The 16,798-nt window shown below is 42.4% G+C and overlaps 1 protein-coding gene across 1 annotated transcript in view; it reads left to right on the top strand.

Moving 5' to 3' along the window:
• Positions 1–16,798, top strand: part of LOC126335781 (adenylate cyclase type 3) — an 861,859-nt gene that overhangs the window by 494,954 nt on the left and 350,107 nt on the right. The window contains exon 7 of the mRNA XM_049999243.1: positions 6,484–6,611. Coding sequence (XP_049855200.1) covers positions 6,484–6,611 — 128 coding nt within the window. The remainder of the gene's footprint in view (positions 1–6,483; positions 6,612–16,798) is intronic.

The raw sequence follows: 16,798 nt of genomic DNA, 5'->3' as shown, positions 1-16,798 counted from the left end.
GAGGGGGGGGGGGGGGTGGTGTGGCACGAGATGATGGCCAGTCAGGTGTTCAGGAAGGGATGCACAAAGGAGGAGGCAGAAGCAGAGGGACAGATAGATGGAAGAGGACAGCAGGGACAGAGAGAGGGCACGAGGGGGAACAGAAGGTATGAGGGAGAGAAGGATTGGGAGACAGGGTGTGAGGAATCAATTGGATCAGGGGGGATACGGCAATGAATAGGGTAATGCAGGGAGGAGAAGGTGTATGGAGAGGGTGCAGGAGGGGATGTATAGGAAGTGGGGGAGGACTAGATAGAGAAAGTAAGAAGGAGGAGGAGGATATGGACAGAGAAATGAGGCAGGAAGAGCTGATGGGCAGAAAGGGTAGAGAAGGAGATGTGGACAGAGAGAAGGGGAGGAATAGATTCCCAGACAGAGGTAGCAGAAAGGCATAGGCATTCGTGTGGGGAGGAAAAGACAGAAAGAGGAGAGATGAGGAGATTGGTGGAAAGAAAGGGGATGAACAGTAGATGGACAGAGGTGGGAGGGGAAAACATATGAGCAGTGAGAGGGAGACTAAACATATTTTCGAAAAGAGGGAGCATAAGAAATGGACAGAAAGGGAGAGCAGAACATGGAATGAAAGAGAGGGTATAGAGGAGGAGGAGATGGAAAGTAGAAGTGGGTGATTGAGGCAGACATAGAGAGATGGGTTGAGAAACAGTTGGATACAGAGAGGGAGAGGTGGTTTGTGCGGTTTGTGTGTCCAATGTTTACGTGAATAATTAAGTATTCTTGTTCAAAGCGAAAGTGTTTTAACTATTTTTTCAGGCACTCAATTGTGGTAACTCATTTTGCGGAATTATGAAAGCATCAGGCTGGAATCTTTATCTGCCAGCTATTGTAACAGTTTGTTTTGTAGTGGCCGGAAACTGACGCCTCTGTGGTTTCGCGATCAGTGAAGTGTACCTTTGTGTTCCTAATAAACCATGGATCAAGCTCTCGCAAAAGCTTTGCATCTTTTGTGAGTGATTTAGCAAGCTGCGCGTGATTAGTGATTAGGAATATAAGTTAACTAGCAGTCTGTAAAGAAACTGGCGACTTCAGAATTGTAATGTTCCCCCAAGTATGTGAATCATACCAAGGTTACTGAAACGCATTTTCCACGATTTCTGACGGTTATTAACAATTTCAATGACTCATGCTTCACATACATGACACATTCACCCGACATACACCCAGAGAATGTCACAAACGCAAGTAATGGCATCCAACAAATGAAATAATAGGCGCTATCTGAAACTAAATGTGCAATATAAATTTTAGACTTGTAATCGAAATGCGGCTTACTTAGTTATTTAATTACAAGGCCTTTCGTAAAAGTTCTTCATTGATTTTAAAACAAAACACATTAGAATGACAAGAAGTTATTTATCATGGAAAGTAAAAAAATCCGCGTTTTCGATGATTTTATGTATATTTAAGAAGTTACTTTAAATATTAAACTGAAATACATGCTGTCATTAACTGTTATCACAAAAATCTATGGTCGCAGGAAAGATTCTGACAGGTTCCCTCTCTGCAATGCATGTTGCTACTCCTCCGACTACTGGTAGGGTAACATCTCCTGTCGTTCATACATAGCAGAGAACTGCATGTCTGAAATTGATGGTCACTAAATCTACTTGAGATAATTTTTTTGCGTGTGGTGTGATATAGTGTTATTTCAGAGGAAGGCCACTGCCTTATGGGAGTTCAAAGACGATAACTTGTTTGTTTATTATAAACATTAAGCTTTCTGTTTCTTAGCATCAGTTTCTGCCAATGTGTCAATAACCAGACGTTGAGTCAATGTCTAAATCGGCAGCAGCTGTCTTACGTTATGTTCTAAAAGGAAAAGATCTGCGGTCCCATTCGACAATGGCTGTACCCACAGAAAGGCTGATATTTTCAAATACGCCACTCAGGAGACTTCATGAAACTAGTATGATTTCGAGGTGACCAACAGAAGAGCACCACTCATGACGCCTCACAGAAAGCAGAGGTCGTACTGGGCACATCAGCACATAGAAAGATTTTCATTGATCGACGCGGTTTAATATTCGAAAAGGATTATAGGATTATGAATTGGTGGTTCTTGCGATGCAAGCATCATGATCAAAATGGAACTCATCAAAAGCAAAATCTCTCTTCAACTGTCTTTCAATACGGTTTTCATTACGTGCCGTGTGTTCTACATACTGACTGTACTGCAGCGCGATCCACGCACAGCTTGACGAATTATTATTTTCTTGAATTTTGTTGATGGAAAACATTTTGCACTCTTCTTAGTGTTGCTTGTAGTTACTTTTCTTCTTTGATATACTGATGATCCGAAACGTTACACTCAATTGCACATGATGGCGTTGCGGGCGCGTGACGTGTAAGGAAATAATGTAGGCGGAGCAGGACGAATCTGGCACCATTACAGCGAAGACACGGATCGTAAATGAGGAACTCCACTGACTTTGAATTCTACAAACGGGCAGACTGTTGCAGCCTGGAGCCTTGGAACGACCATCTTGGAAACGGCGAAGCTAGTCGACAGTTCGCGTGCTGCTTTCGTGGGCGTTATGGGAAGTGGCTGGAGGACGGAGAGACCTCACTAGGCTTTCCCGCTCTGTAAGCAGAACAGATGCCGATCTGTGGCAGCTCTGACGACAGAGTACAGCCATTAAAGGTGAAATGAGAGCTGCAGGCGGGGGTAAATCATAAAAATTTTAAACAATTCATCGCAGCGGCGGACCCAGCCTCAGTGAAGTACAGTGGTGATGCAGGCACAAGTGTTTCGGAGCACACCGTTCAGAGCAAATTGCTGAGCGTTGAGGTTCGCAACAGACCAGTCTTACGTGTTCTATTTTTGATCCAATGATTTCATTATCTATGATGCAGTAGGCGTGGCTCATCAACAGTGAATAGTGGAGTAACCAAACATGTCATCTGGTCGGATGAATAACATTCCTTGTTAGACGTGATGGATGACCGTGTTCGGAAATGCCACCATCCAGGTAACCTGCTTGTCGAAATATGCACCGCTCCATGAATTCAGGTCATTGGGGCTGACATTATGCTATACGGGCCATTCACCTGAGATTTTGTGGCACGTGTAGTAGTAATCAAAGACAGCTTGACAACTGTGGCGTAAATTAAAATGCAACCCTTTCTCGATCTTGATATGTTCACCGATTGCGATGGCTATGGCATTTTCCATCAGAATTTCAGTCTCAGAAGGCCTGAATCGTGCTGCAGTGATTTGTGACGCATGTAGTGAAATTACAGTAATAAGAGAAATTGGAGTTCGTATGAAGGCATTTTGACACTAAAGGTAATGACAAGTAGTGGTACAACGTACCCTCCGCCACGCACCGTATGGTGTCTTGCGGAGAGCGTATGTAGATGTAAATGTTGATGTCTAGGACACTAAATGAAGAACAGCTGCGACGCCAATAGATGGCATATCAGCGTCCACAAACCACCGAATTCCGTGACCTTAGTGGAGACGTCTGGCGCCAAATTCCTCCAGAGACCTACCAAGGACTTGTATCCATGCCACGCTGAATCGCATATCGCATACCAAAGCTGGCCTACATGATATTAAGCACGAGTTAAAAATGTTTTGGCTTGTCAGTGTATGTCAAGAAGCCTGTAGCATGTAGCTCATTGTTTCCTTATACTACAAAAGTTTTCATGGTATGCGACTTACTGCTCCCTTTTTCCTGATAAGTGAGTATGGAACAGCGAATTCTACTGCCATTAACAAGTTTCTTCGTGTGTACACATCAGGGATTGCACCGACAATTGGAGAAATATGGTGTTACATGGGGATTAGGTCATGGTCAGAGGCTTCTTATGGTGCTTAAAGTTTGATCCCCCAGTGTGGGTGACGTCCTCACAGGCCCAAGACGTGGTTTATGTTCAAAGGTAAACTTATTTAGCTATCCAAAACTGCCAACTGTTAATACTGGTAACAGAGCTACATTTGGATAGTGACGCCATCCAAACATAGTCAAAAACGGTGAAAATTAGTGTTCCACAGCAGGAGTGTACAAAATAACTTGTTCATGCGGTTAGATGTTCATGAGAACCACTACACGAAAGATTAACACCCGGCTGAAGGAACTCAAGAGCAGTGGTCGACTCAGCAACACGGACAAAATCAGCAGCATATGAACAAGCACTGGAACGCAGGAACATCCAGCTTAGAATCTCAGATGCTAAATTTTTATTGGTTCCAATCGTTACTAAACTATGATTGAGACATGTGAGGCTCGTGTTCATGCTGTTTATTGCTTGGCATCTTGTCATTGCGGTTACCTCATTTCTGAATCGATTTCTGGCATCACTAAGTTGCTGACTTGCCTGCCTGTGAGTGGCAGTAGCAGCGCTTTTCGATACGAGTACTGTGGTACTTTCTTTGGAGCGATCGCTAGTATTTCCGGGTCGCTTGCTTTGTGCGGAGTGGGGAATTGCGAACGGAGATCAAGATTGGCTGGCATCTCGTTGTCGTGCAGTAGCGTTCTCGGTTCCCACGCCCGGGTTCCCGGGTTCGATTCCCGGCGGGGTCAGGGATTTTCTCTGCCTCGTGATGGCTGGGTGTTGTGTGATGTCGTTAGGTTAGTTAGGTTTAAGTAGTTCTAAGTTCTAGGGGACTGATGACCATAGATGTTAAGTCCCATAGTACTCAGAGCCATTTGAACCAAAAGATCAGGTCGGTTGGGGGCGCAGCAGCGAGCAGGTCCGTGCAGCGTGAGGGCAAGCCGTGAGGGGGATGCTGCCGCTGCCGGATCGAGGAGGGGTAGCTGCGAGTGTAGCGACTTCGCTGCACACCGAACTCTGGGTGTTTAAGTTGAGTGAAGAGTTAACTGCTAATACAACCTCGACTATTCTGAGATCTCGCCTTTGGTCGGCAGGTTGTTGCTCCCAGGGCCACTGAGGCCGTCGGCAACGAGTGAAGTGTTTTGAGGTGTGAAATTTTGCAGGTCTCTTGATATTTGTTATTCATCACTAAATTTAGTATTATTATTAATGAAGTGCAACTAGCGGTATTTTCTGCCTTGTGGCCGTTAACGCCCCAGTTACCTGCCCTGAAGGTTAGCGTACTTTTCTGGCAGTTTACCTTTCCTCATCGTGTTTATGCTGTCGGACACGGCATGTAGTTCTAAAGCCTCTTGTATTGTACTGTGCATTTTTTTGGAGGTCTACCTTGGTTCTAGTGTTTGCTTTGGCCTTGGTTGTTTTCTGAGACGTAGAGCTGTCTGTCTCTTTGCCCTTGCCTAAAAATATTCCATCGTTGTACCGATGATCGGACGTTAGGCGGATTGGTTAGTCGGTCGATCGGCGCTTAAGCTGCCTCTAGTTTGAGTTGCCATCATGTTACGTGAGTACAACTCTTGGCTGCCTGTCTCACCTTACCTAATGTTTGGGTTACCTTCCTAGGCCTACCCTTAGAACACTCGCTGAAAACCGCTTGTCCTAATTTCTTAGCTTGTGATGCTTATTTTAAGGACATTTGTAATTTTCTAATCAGTTTCATTCCTTTGGTGACAAGGCCTTCAGTCATGTTACAGTAAGTTTGTTTTTAAGCAAACTTGTTTCAAAGCAAGGTATTTGTTGAGATGTGTGCTATTGTTTTCCTGACTTCTAATTCAGGCCTTCAGCCGTTTGTTGTTTGGAAATGTTTGTGGCCTTCAGCCGAATGATAATTTCATTTCTTTATAATAAGACCTTTAGTTATGGTACAGTTTGTTTTGAAACGAGGTGATTATATGGTACAGTTTGTTTTGAAACGAGGTGATTGTCTTAATATGTGCTATCTAGAATTGTTCGGCCCTAAAAATTGTGGAATTTTTTGTGATAAGGCTTTCAGCCGTCATACAGTTACTTGTGTTTTTTTTTAAGGGATTGTTCTAAAATTTTAATTTCTTTAAATAAAGTTTACGTATTTGTTGTGCAACCGAGAGTAACTGATTACGGCCCCATCCACAATCATAACCTTATCCTGCATCATCCTGAGAAACCAGCTCTCAATCATGTACTGCGAGACTGTAGAAATTCAAATAACGGCTCTTTAATGCACGTCTGCGTGAACACAAGACCTCTGTCAGCGTTCGGATTAGGTCACAGTTCAACTGTTTCACGGTCACTAGTAATAAGTTCGGTTATTTTGGCTAGCTAAACATGTTTACGTTTGAAAGTTACGTCTTATAGCCTCTGACGATGCCTCCGAAACAGAAGACGAAACTTTAAGTATAGAAACATAACTTAGGCCACAGCATAAATCCTATAAAACCAATGTCACCAACGATATAATGGAATATTGTGCCTAGAAACCACAGAAAATTTTACAGTGTACTAGTAACTGTAATGCCAGGGTAAGATAACAGTTGTATGATAGCAGTGACGCACTCGTGTGCATGTGTCAGTGTCTGCCCCAAGTGTCGAGCAGTGGTCCTTTCTTGTCCACAGCGCTACCACCAGCTGCGGATCAAGATCCTGGGCGACTGCTACTACTGCATCAGCGGCGCCCCTCGGGAGCGTCCTGATCACGCCGTGCTGTGTGTCCACATGGGCCTCTCCATGGTAAAGGCCATCAAGTGAGTACCGCTTTGCAGTCCATATTAACACGGAAATAGACATCTCATGGCCGTCACTGTCCGACCCTGTGTGATGTGGCAGGAGATGTATGAGAGTCACTGAAATGAAATGAATGGATCGATGGTATCGAAATCAGTAAACATGCAGTAACCGGGACTTGACAGAAAATTTTGTCTCGTGATGACATATCCTTTGAATTACAGGTTCAGTGATTTTGAGCGCTTTTCACTGGTATCATTTTTCGTCATTTTATATCAACTTTTTCATCCGTATTGACTCCATGCATTTCATTTCAGCCAAATTAACATGTACGTTCCCTCTGGCTGGGTCAGACACGGTCATCCACCAGATTTCTCCATCCAGTTGGTTTGTTCCCACATATCCGGTCACAGAACCTCTGGTTTTAGTGTTCAGATGTCATGTATAGAAGAACCTTCAGTGACAATAAAGTTTGAGCAACGTCTGATGCCGTACTGATAGCCAATTTAGAAACAAAGAGTCATTTCCTTGAAATCTGCTGTACTTATAACGCAAACATCAATTCGTGTGGTAGAGTAGCATAGGAAGCCTCAATTTTCTCCCATTGATGTTTTCCTCAGAGGACGAAGAGACGTGCTACACTATCGGACTTTTACAATCAAAATTGTGATGACTACAGATGCAGTTTGAAAAAGATAGAGAAATGATATAGCTGTGAAACACATTTCCGTAAGTATCGTTTCAATGTCACGTACCACCTATTATTGTCAGTCATTAGATTTATGTTATTTCAAAAATGGATAACAATGTGGACATTTTACAAAGCAAAGGAAAAATCTAATATACAACTGTGCGCTGAGAAGGCAAAACTAGCGACAATTCATATTGAAGATGTGGGTAAAGACGTGTTCAAACAGTCATTCTTTTTTTGGATGATTGTTTACTGGAAACAGATGATGTATGCACTGAGAACATTGCACTTCAAGAAAAATTCTCCTACGGAACATAGTGAAAGGTTTTTGTTTTGCTGTGGTCTGGTTCTCTTTTCCAGCTACCAAAAACTGAAGAAATCATGAATGAAAGCTGTTTTTATGTTATTGTTATTGTTTGATTTGGAGGTGGGGGCGAGGAGGGTCTCAGTCTTCTGATTCGTCTGATGATACCCGCCATGGATTGATCTCCTGTGCCAACCTCTTCATCTAAAACTAGCACTCATATCCAGTGTCATCAATTTTCTAATGTTTATCTCCCCTTACAATTTTTATCCTCTTCTACACTATCAACTATCATTCCTTGATATCTTAAAATATGTCCTATTGTCCTGACCCTTCTATTAGTCACAATTTTCCAGGTGTTCCTCTCCTCGCTGATTCTGTGGAGAACCTCCCCATTTCTTATCAGTCAGTCCAATCTTCAGTCCCAAGGAACAATTCGCCAAGGAACGTTTTCAAACGCTATAATTCCTACAGTTTAATTCTCATCTAAGACAAAGCAGTAGCTACTGTAACCAAGTTTTGACCTCCTTGAGCATTTATATTCGTCAACAGAAAATCAAATTTCACACCACGACAAACAGAAGCACAAGGAAGCGGTTGTTGACAGCTAGCAGCACCGGTAGAAATTTTACACGTATTATAGTTTCAACTACATCCCAAACGCTTAGATTCTGTTACTTTCCCGTTAGTCCACAATCCATGATTCACTTCCATTCAGTGTCACACTCCAAAAGTAAGGGGTCAGAAATTTATTCCTGAAATTAAGCCCTATGTTTTATGCAAGTAAATATCTTTTGGCCATGAATGCCCTCTTTACATGGGCCATTCCGCCTTTTATGTCTTCCTTGCTTCACCCGTCACGCGTATTTTGTTTCCAAGATTACAGAATTCCTTAACATTGTCTAATTCGTGGTCACAAATTTCGATTATACGTTTCTCGCTAATCTCAGTTCTGCTACCCCCCCCCCCCCCCCCCCTCACCCATTACTTTGGTCTTCCTTCTGTCCATAGTTTGCACTCATTACATTGTTCATTTCATTAATCCCACCATTGAACTTTCGTTTTTTTTCATATTTGCTTCTTCAATGTATAGACTGAACAATTAGGAATTGTGTGTGTGTGTGGGGGGGGGGGGGGGGGGGTGAAGCTGAAGTGAAGCTGAAGAAGAATCCACTTCTCTTACACCCCTTTTAATCCGAGCACCTCGTTCTTGGTTCTCATACATATTGTTCATTATCCGTCTTTCCCCATAGTTTACTCCTAATTTCATCAGAATTTCTTCTACAGTTATACATTATCGAACACTTTTCCTAAGTCGAAAATCCTGACAGACTGCCTCGATTTTCCTTTAGTCTTGCTTCCACAATCAAACGCAACGTCAGAACTACCTTTCGTGCTTTTAATTTTCCTAGAGCCAAACTGATCGTCACCTAACGATAGTCAACTTCCTTTTCCTGTTCTAGTAACAATAAAGAAGAGCACATTCAGTGAGATTCTATAACTTGAGATTAAACACCGTAAGCTGAGAAAATTTGACGAGAATGTTATGGTGTCTGCTTTTATGGCATTATCGGTGGCGACGTGGTCGAATGTATAGAAGCCACATACCGAAAACCTTTGAGATTCCAGGAGAAGAAATAAATATTTGGCGTATCTGAAGGTTATACCTGAATGTTAAGGTATCTACACATGAAATGCACTAAAGCTGGTTCTGAGTATGGCATATTCATCTAGTATGGTAGTTTTGAAAAGAGGTCGCATGTAAAGTATTTTTATTAACATTGTAGTGAAGTTCCCAGCGTATTACACAGTATCATTGTATTGTTATCGTTTCTATCGTTTAGATACTGGACTGTAAGTGTGGAGAAAAAAGTGTTACAGGATCGACAGCGAAAGGTAGTATAGTGGTTGAGACACTAGACTAATTCCGTAGGATCACTGTTCAGACCCTACTCCACTTTTCCCTTTTTTTCTCCAAATCGCTTCAGACGTATGTCTCGATAAGTCCTGACACATACACCATGTTCGCTTCCTTCCTTGTGTTCCTTCTCCAGTCCTAAGTACTGCCCCGATTCAAATAAACTGACAGTTTTTCACCATTTGAAAATTTCCTTCTTACATTACCTTCCAAACTTGTTACATCATCACCCACCCAGTTTTAGGCAAATACGATTTAATGCTCCATCGACAGTAAAATTTTCAGAGACAGAGTACAAGCTCTGTTTTCGTAACGTAAACGTCCGTTTCAAGGAACCATTCCGTCATTCGCCTTCATGTATCCAACAAAAGTCACAGACAACCCCATATCAGGATTAGTGGACGCAGATTTAAGACCTGGTCCTTTCTGAATACGGGTCCATTGTTGAAATCACTACACCACCTCGTTGAATTTCAGGAGAGCAGCTGCGCTAATGTAGTGTTCTTCACGTATTTATTGTTTGGCTGTAGAGTATTTCGACGAAAATGTGTACCAAAGAGAAATACACTGATCACCCAGGACTTTATGACCACCGACCTACTATCGATATACTCTAGAAGAGTCTTATATACTGGTACTTCAAAGATACATTGCTCTACGCCAAGATCCTCCTAAGAAATCTGTCCAGCCGAATTCCGTTTTACTAATTTTACAACAAATTAATTCCATTTAATATCATATCGTTAGGTATTTAAAAGTTGTGACTGACTCCTCAAGTTCCAGTAATGACTACCAATTTTGCATGACAATTCCATTTGACATGACTTCGCTTGATGTTTAAAAGATGGATTAGGATCTTAGAGTTCAACAACAATGATAAATACTGGCTGTTGATATACTTTCCGGGATGTGAGGTCGTGGTCCAAGAACTTTTTCTGCTCCTTACGTTTCGTCCAGGACTGCGTTGAACTTCCTCAGAGGCGCTGCTCCGCTGAGTCTTGCCGACTGACTGGTCGGGTGTCTGAGAGTGACTTATATATTGTGAGAAAGGGGGCCATGGTTCAGGTGACACGTGATGAGCAGTGATAATCCATAGCAAAGATAAGGTTGACTATCGATACCACTTTGTCAAGATAAAAATTGTTAGCAATTTTGTAGAGCCACTGTCCATATATCGCTGAGTTTCATAGCCTCCTCTTTCCTATTAAAATTATCGTGATGTTTATAAATTTCAATAGCTTCTCTGTTTAGGCGTGGATAGTAATTTAACGTTGTAGATAAAACTTCGGTATCCGAAAACTTCACTTGGTGGTTTCCTGGTTGAAGAGCATGTTCCGCTACAGCAGATTTTTCTATTTTTCCAAGTCGACAAAGATTTTATGCTCGTTCAGTCGCGTATTTACGCTTGTTTTGGTAGTAACAATATAAACTTTCCCACAGGTACATGGAATTTTATACACACCACATGTCGACAGAGGAGGGCGTTTATCCTTCACAGATCGTAGTACTTGACTTATTGTCTTTGTTGGTTTTAAGACCGGTGTTATGTCATGTTTTCGTAAAATCTTACCGATCCGATCTGTTACTTTTTTAATAAAAGGGAGAACTACTGTATTTTTCTGTCGTTGTGGTTCATTCTTATGTTTGGGTCTTCTGTTCCTTGGACGCAAAATCTATTTATCTCTTTTTTTGAGTAGCCGTTTTTTTCAAAAGCCTGCTTCAGATGTTTCACTTCAGCATCCAAATGTTCAGGTGTACATATCCGTTGCGCTCGATCGATAAGACTTTTTATGACACCCCTTTTTTTGTTGTGGATGATGATTAGAATTTTTATGTAAATCTCTGTCCGTATGTGTTGCCTTCCGAAAAACTTTATATTCCAAGCTTCTATCAGGCCGTCTCATAACTAAGACATCCAAGAGACGGTACTACCAAAAGAAGCGTAAATACGCGACTGAAAGAGCATAAAAGTCTTTGTCGACTTGGAAAAATAGAAAAATCAGCTGTAGCGGAACATGCTCTTCAACCAGGAAACCACCAAGTGAAGTTTTCGGATACCGACGTTTTATCTACAACGTTAAATTACTATCCACGCCTATACAGAGAAGCTATTGAAATTTATAAACATCACGATAATTTTAATAGGAAAGAGGAGGCTATGAAACTCAGCGATATATGGACAGTGGCTCTACAAAATTGCTAACAATTTTTATCTTTACAAGGCGGTAATCGATTGTCAACCTTATCTTTGCTATGGATTATCACTGCTCATCACGTGTCACCTGAACCACGGCCCCCTTTCTCACAATATATAAGTCGCTCTCAGACACCCGACCAGTCAGTCGGCAAGACTCAGCGGAGCAGCGCCTCTGAGGAAGTCCAGCGCAGTCCTGGACGAAACGTAAGGAGCAGAAAAAGTTCTTGGACCACGACCTCACATCCCGGAAAGTATATCAACAGCCATGTCACCCGGTCGTGAAAGCCTTCATTCTACAATGATAAATACTATTATCTTTCTCTTATGAAAATATTTTGTGTTTTCAGTCGAATGTTAGCATTGAAATTGCTCGAAAATTTGTTTTATCTGTTGCTCTTCGGCCAACTGCATCGTTTGTTTCGCGTAAAGATCTCAAGCCCAAGTAAAACTATGTTAGTGTGTCCAGTGGAGGTATGCATCGCATGGTGTATGCAAATCCCAGGTTAAGGACGACCTGATATTAGCAACTTGCAAGTGTTTAACCAATCGTGAATAAGGCGCTGGAACAGAAGTATTAAAAAGATACCTACTATGAAGACGATTACTGTGCAGCGGTGTTAATATTAAAAGAAGAATTATTTCCAGAAATCTGCTGACTTTCGGAACTGAATGGGACTACGATAACTTCTGTTGTAGGATAGGGACTTTGGAAGCAACAACCATCCCAACTCGAAGTAGTGGAAAGAAGAACTCAGACCAACAAAGATTGCTCCACTGACAGTGAGATTGCACACGTAGGGAGAGAGGATTTCACTGCTTAAACAGTGAATCTTTGGCAATATGTTAAAATTACTGCACTTTTTCCTTAATATGGGGTACAAACTAACAGTTTTTCTTTGTACAGTATCATCATGAAACGAAGATACTGAAATACGATAATACACTCAAGCATAAAACATATCATCGAGTGGCACTTGTGATCTGAGTAAAAAGTCCACGTTCTTTTACTAATGTCGTTTTTTGTTTATGACTATCCGCTACTATGTCCCATTTTACGTGTTATTGATTTCAGAATCTTAGTCTGATTATGGTTATTATAACAGAACTGGTAATCACCAGTAGAAATAAAAAAACTCTGCGATTTGAAATATTACTTTTCAGTCTTATGTTAAACAGGTTTGAATACTGAGAAGTCTGAGATGACCAGGGATGAATTTCGGAGTAATTCACTAAGTCTATAAAAATGACGATCATTGGACAGCATGAAAAGACAATTTCATGCTAAGGAAAATAGATTGCAGGTTTTGGTTCATTCGCGGTCGCTATTAAACACTAGAAATACTATGAAGGCGCTGAAAGAAAAATATCCCGTAGTAATAACTGTCCTGGGGGAATACACATATTGGCTTATAAAAAGTTCCAGGAAGACAGGAAAGCTCAAATGTAATTTTTTGAGATAAGGAAACCTGTTCCAGAAAGACTGAGTCAAAAATAATGAAGCCAAAGGGGTTGTGGGATGATCATTCCAATGAAATCCAAGATTTTCGAACTACTCTGTGTGCAATGTGATAAACTGATTTACTATACACATACTAGGACAGCGAAACCTGGCTAAGAATTAGGCTATGTTGTGACGGACGGAACAGGAGACTCCACCAATACGCTGCAGATGGCTTGACATTTTCACTGTCAAGGTCAGTCTTAATCAAAAAAGCCGCAATACAACAATCAGTGTTTACTTATCATTATTTGTCCCTTGACGGTCGCCAAGGTGCTATGGTCGCTGTACTTTGGGCACCAAAATATGTCTCTAGTACGGAAAGATATTTTGCTTTAATAAAATATACAATGCGGTTTGAAATTAGAGAATAGTTAATTTATATGGGATTGTTTATGATTAAGAGGCTTTATTACTTCCCTGATCGGGGTGACAGGCTGTTAACAATAAATATATGCCAAATAAAACATGCTATAACGTTCATAGTATCCTGCAAGAGAAGCGACAAGAATGGTATACAAAAATCACGGGGTATGAGACAATGAAACTTGAACTTTGCACATAAGCATCAAAAATATGATACATTATTACAATAAGTGATTGACTGAACAAAAATTAATGTTGACTGGCATCTCAGAGACCAGGATTGTGCGAAAGCGTTGTGATTGCGTAACGCAAGAGGCATTTGTTACATGTGATTCCAAGGTTTCGTCTACAGTGGGGCGAGGCTTAAAAAGAGTAGAGGATTTGTTGTGGTTGGCAGGAGAGCCAACACCGTGTTACTAAAGGAGGCCGAAGTGCACGCGTTTTAGCTCACGCAGGCTGGCGTGAGGTCTGTAACATGGCAAGGGAATTAGAATTGAGAAAACGGACGTAGCTGGTGGAATACTTAACTTTAATCCATTAATGATGCACGTCGCTCGTGACAGTACATGATTCACAATATCAATGGTAACTGATAATGGCGCCTTGCTAGGTCGCAGCAAATGACGTAGCCGAAGGCTATGCTAACTATCGTCTCGGCAAATGAGAACGTATTTAGTCCGTGAACCATCGCTAGCATAGTCGTCTGTACAATTGGGGCGAGTGCTAGGAAGTCTCTCTAGACCTGCCGTGTGGCGACGCTCGGTCTGCCATCACTCATAGTGGCGACACGCGGGTCCGACGTATACTACCGATTTAAAGGCTACCACCTAGCAAGTGTGGTGTCTGGCGGTGACACCACAGGATTACTTCAGGCAGTGAATCTCAGACCATCGTGATACCACTGACGCCATGAACAACAGAGTGTAGCAGTGAGTGACATTTGAAACACTACCATTAGAAAGCAGCAGCGTCTTGTGAGGCGCCTCTAAAACTCCAATTCTCTGCGGCAATCCAAGGATGTGCATCCTTTGGTGACTTGCGAGCCTGATTCACTTACTGAAGCTGCCGGGTCACCAGATCACATGACGCGACAGCAGCGCTCCTAGCGCATAACGTCAAGACTGTAGAGTCCGTGAATTTACAGTTTATGGGGTAACGCACCGACATAGATAGCACAACCTTCTCGAACCCCTACGCCCCGCGCCTACAAAGCTTCAAAGCAAGCGGTTTTGAGAGTACACTCATTTTATGTTCACCCCATCTGCAGATCCTTATGTTTATTTAAGCGTTGTGAACGTTGAGGACCTTTTGTAGCTGCTGTCTTAAAATTACCATAGAAAAATTCGGCAACGCCGTTAGTATAGAGACAATGTTCACGACATGTAAATAAATGTTAACATTCGAAGACGAGATACCAGGCATCTTCAGATGTGATCATGGGAAAATAAAAGTCTATAATAGCAACTGGTTACAGCTAATCCATTATAAATTACCCCCAGTTTCAACAGTTCTAGAGTTCTAATACGTCCACAACACACAAGAACTATTTATTAATGTTAATATGAGAAAAAAAATAGGAAAACAAAATACGTAAATGAAGTAAACATTCCCAGTCAATAAACAAAAGGAGTAAGTTTTCGAATTACTTCCGCTGGCCTGATTGAAATCAAACGTGGCCTTAACTGGGCCCGCGGTCCTCCGGGTGCGCGCGCGTGTTCTGATAGAACACCTATATCTCGAAAATTTCCACTTGTCATTGCTGTTCCTTAGACATGGCTTACTCTCAATGATTCGGCCCTTGCACATACTCCAGATAATAGGGTGTGGCGTTACAAAATTGTTGCTTGCACTGCATCTTTTTTGTGATACTTCGTTTGCCCATCAAACAAATTCCACGAAAACAACTTGGGGTTAGAATTACTATGGTTAGCTGCCATATGCTTCTGGACACAGGAAACTGACTTCTATGATCACCAAGTTCCCATTTAGAAGCTATTTTCTTGCGGCGTCGTTGGTACAGTCGTTTCACCATGCCGCCATGTTTCTAAGTGGGTTAGTTAACGAGCGTGCGGAGGTTAGTACACCGCTTCTAGTCAGGTCAGTGACGTTAAGCACCGTCAGGTGTATCCAGTAGTTGGATGGGTGACCATGCAGCTATGCTGAGAGCAGTTAAAATTTTCCCCATTACCTTTACGGTAGTTATGGTTATGGTAGTTAGTGTTTAACGTCCCGTCGACAACGAGGTCATTAGAGACGGAGCGCAAGCTCGGGTTATTGAAGGATTGGGAAGGAAATCGGCCGTGCCCTTTCAAAGGAACCATCCCGGCATTTGCCTGAAACGATTTAGGGAAATCACGGAAAACCTAAATCAGGATGGCCGGAGACGGGATTGAACCGTCGTCCTCCCGAATGCGAGTCCAGTGTGCTAACCACTGCGCCACCTCGCTCGGTTTTACGGTAGTGGGGGCAGGATTCGTGGTGGCGTAAAGTCTCTGATAACCACTCTTTGTGCCAAATGACCTGGATTCAGTTCAAAACTTTTCCGCAGTGTCTCATGAAATGAGGGCTTACGACAAGATGATGGTAAGCCGTTCGTCGTTTGGGGTCGTTAAGCTAAGCGATGAATTTCGTGCTCTTCGAGACGAGTAGCCTATGCGTCGGTACCGAGTACCACCCTCTCCATACTCTCAATGTATCCAAAACGAACGTGAAAATACGCTACACATGCACTGATTATAGTCACTTGTACGTAACAGATAAGCTTACGCACATTGCTCTCAACCGAGCGAAGTGGCGCAGTGGTTAGACACTGGACTCGCATTCGGGAGGACGACGGTTCAATCCTGCGTCCGGCCATCCTGATTTAGGTTTTCCGTGATTTCCTTAAATCGCTCCAGGCAAATGCCGGAATGGTTCCTTTCAAAGGGCACAGCCGACTTCCTTCCCCGTCCTTCCCTCATCCGATGAGACCGATGACCTCACTGTCTGGTCTCCTTCCCCAAAACAACCCAACCAATAGCTCTCATACTTAGCAAAAGATATGGAGAAAATTTCCAGTTAGGCGGCTGGACTTGCCCTCTGGGCCTCCCAGCCGTTCATGGCATACAAATGTAGGTTTTTTACATGGGCTGACTTCTCTCGTGTTCGAAGCAAACCAGCCGATGAGGTAAAATTGCAAGAAAGGCCTCGCCTTGTAGAAACTGTATGCCTTCCTTTAGTAGTGCCGTAATGGA

The sequence above is a fragment of the Schistocerca gregaria genome, chromosome 2 (genome assembly GCF_023897955.1).
Source record: "Schistocerca gregaria isolate iqSchGreg1 chromosome 2, iqSchGreg1.2, whole genome shotgun sequence".
NCBI classification, from domain to species: Eukaryota; Metazoa; Arthropoda; class Insecta; order Orthoptera; family Acrididae; genus Schistocerca; species Schistocerca gregaria.
The sequence above is the reverse complement of the archived record's forward strand: the minus strand, read 5'-3'. Positions and strand labels throughout refer to the sequence as shown.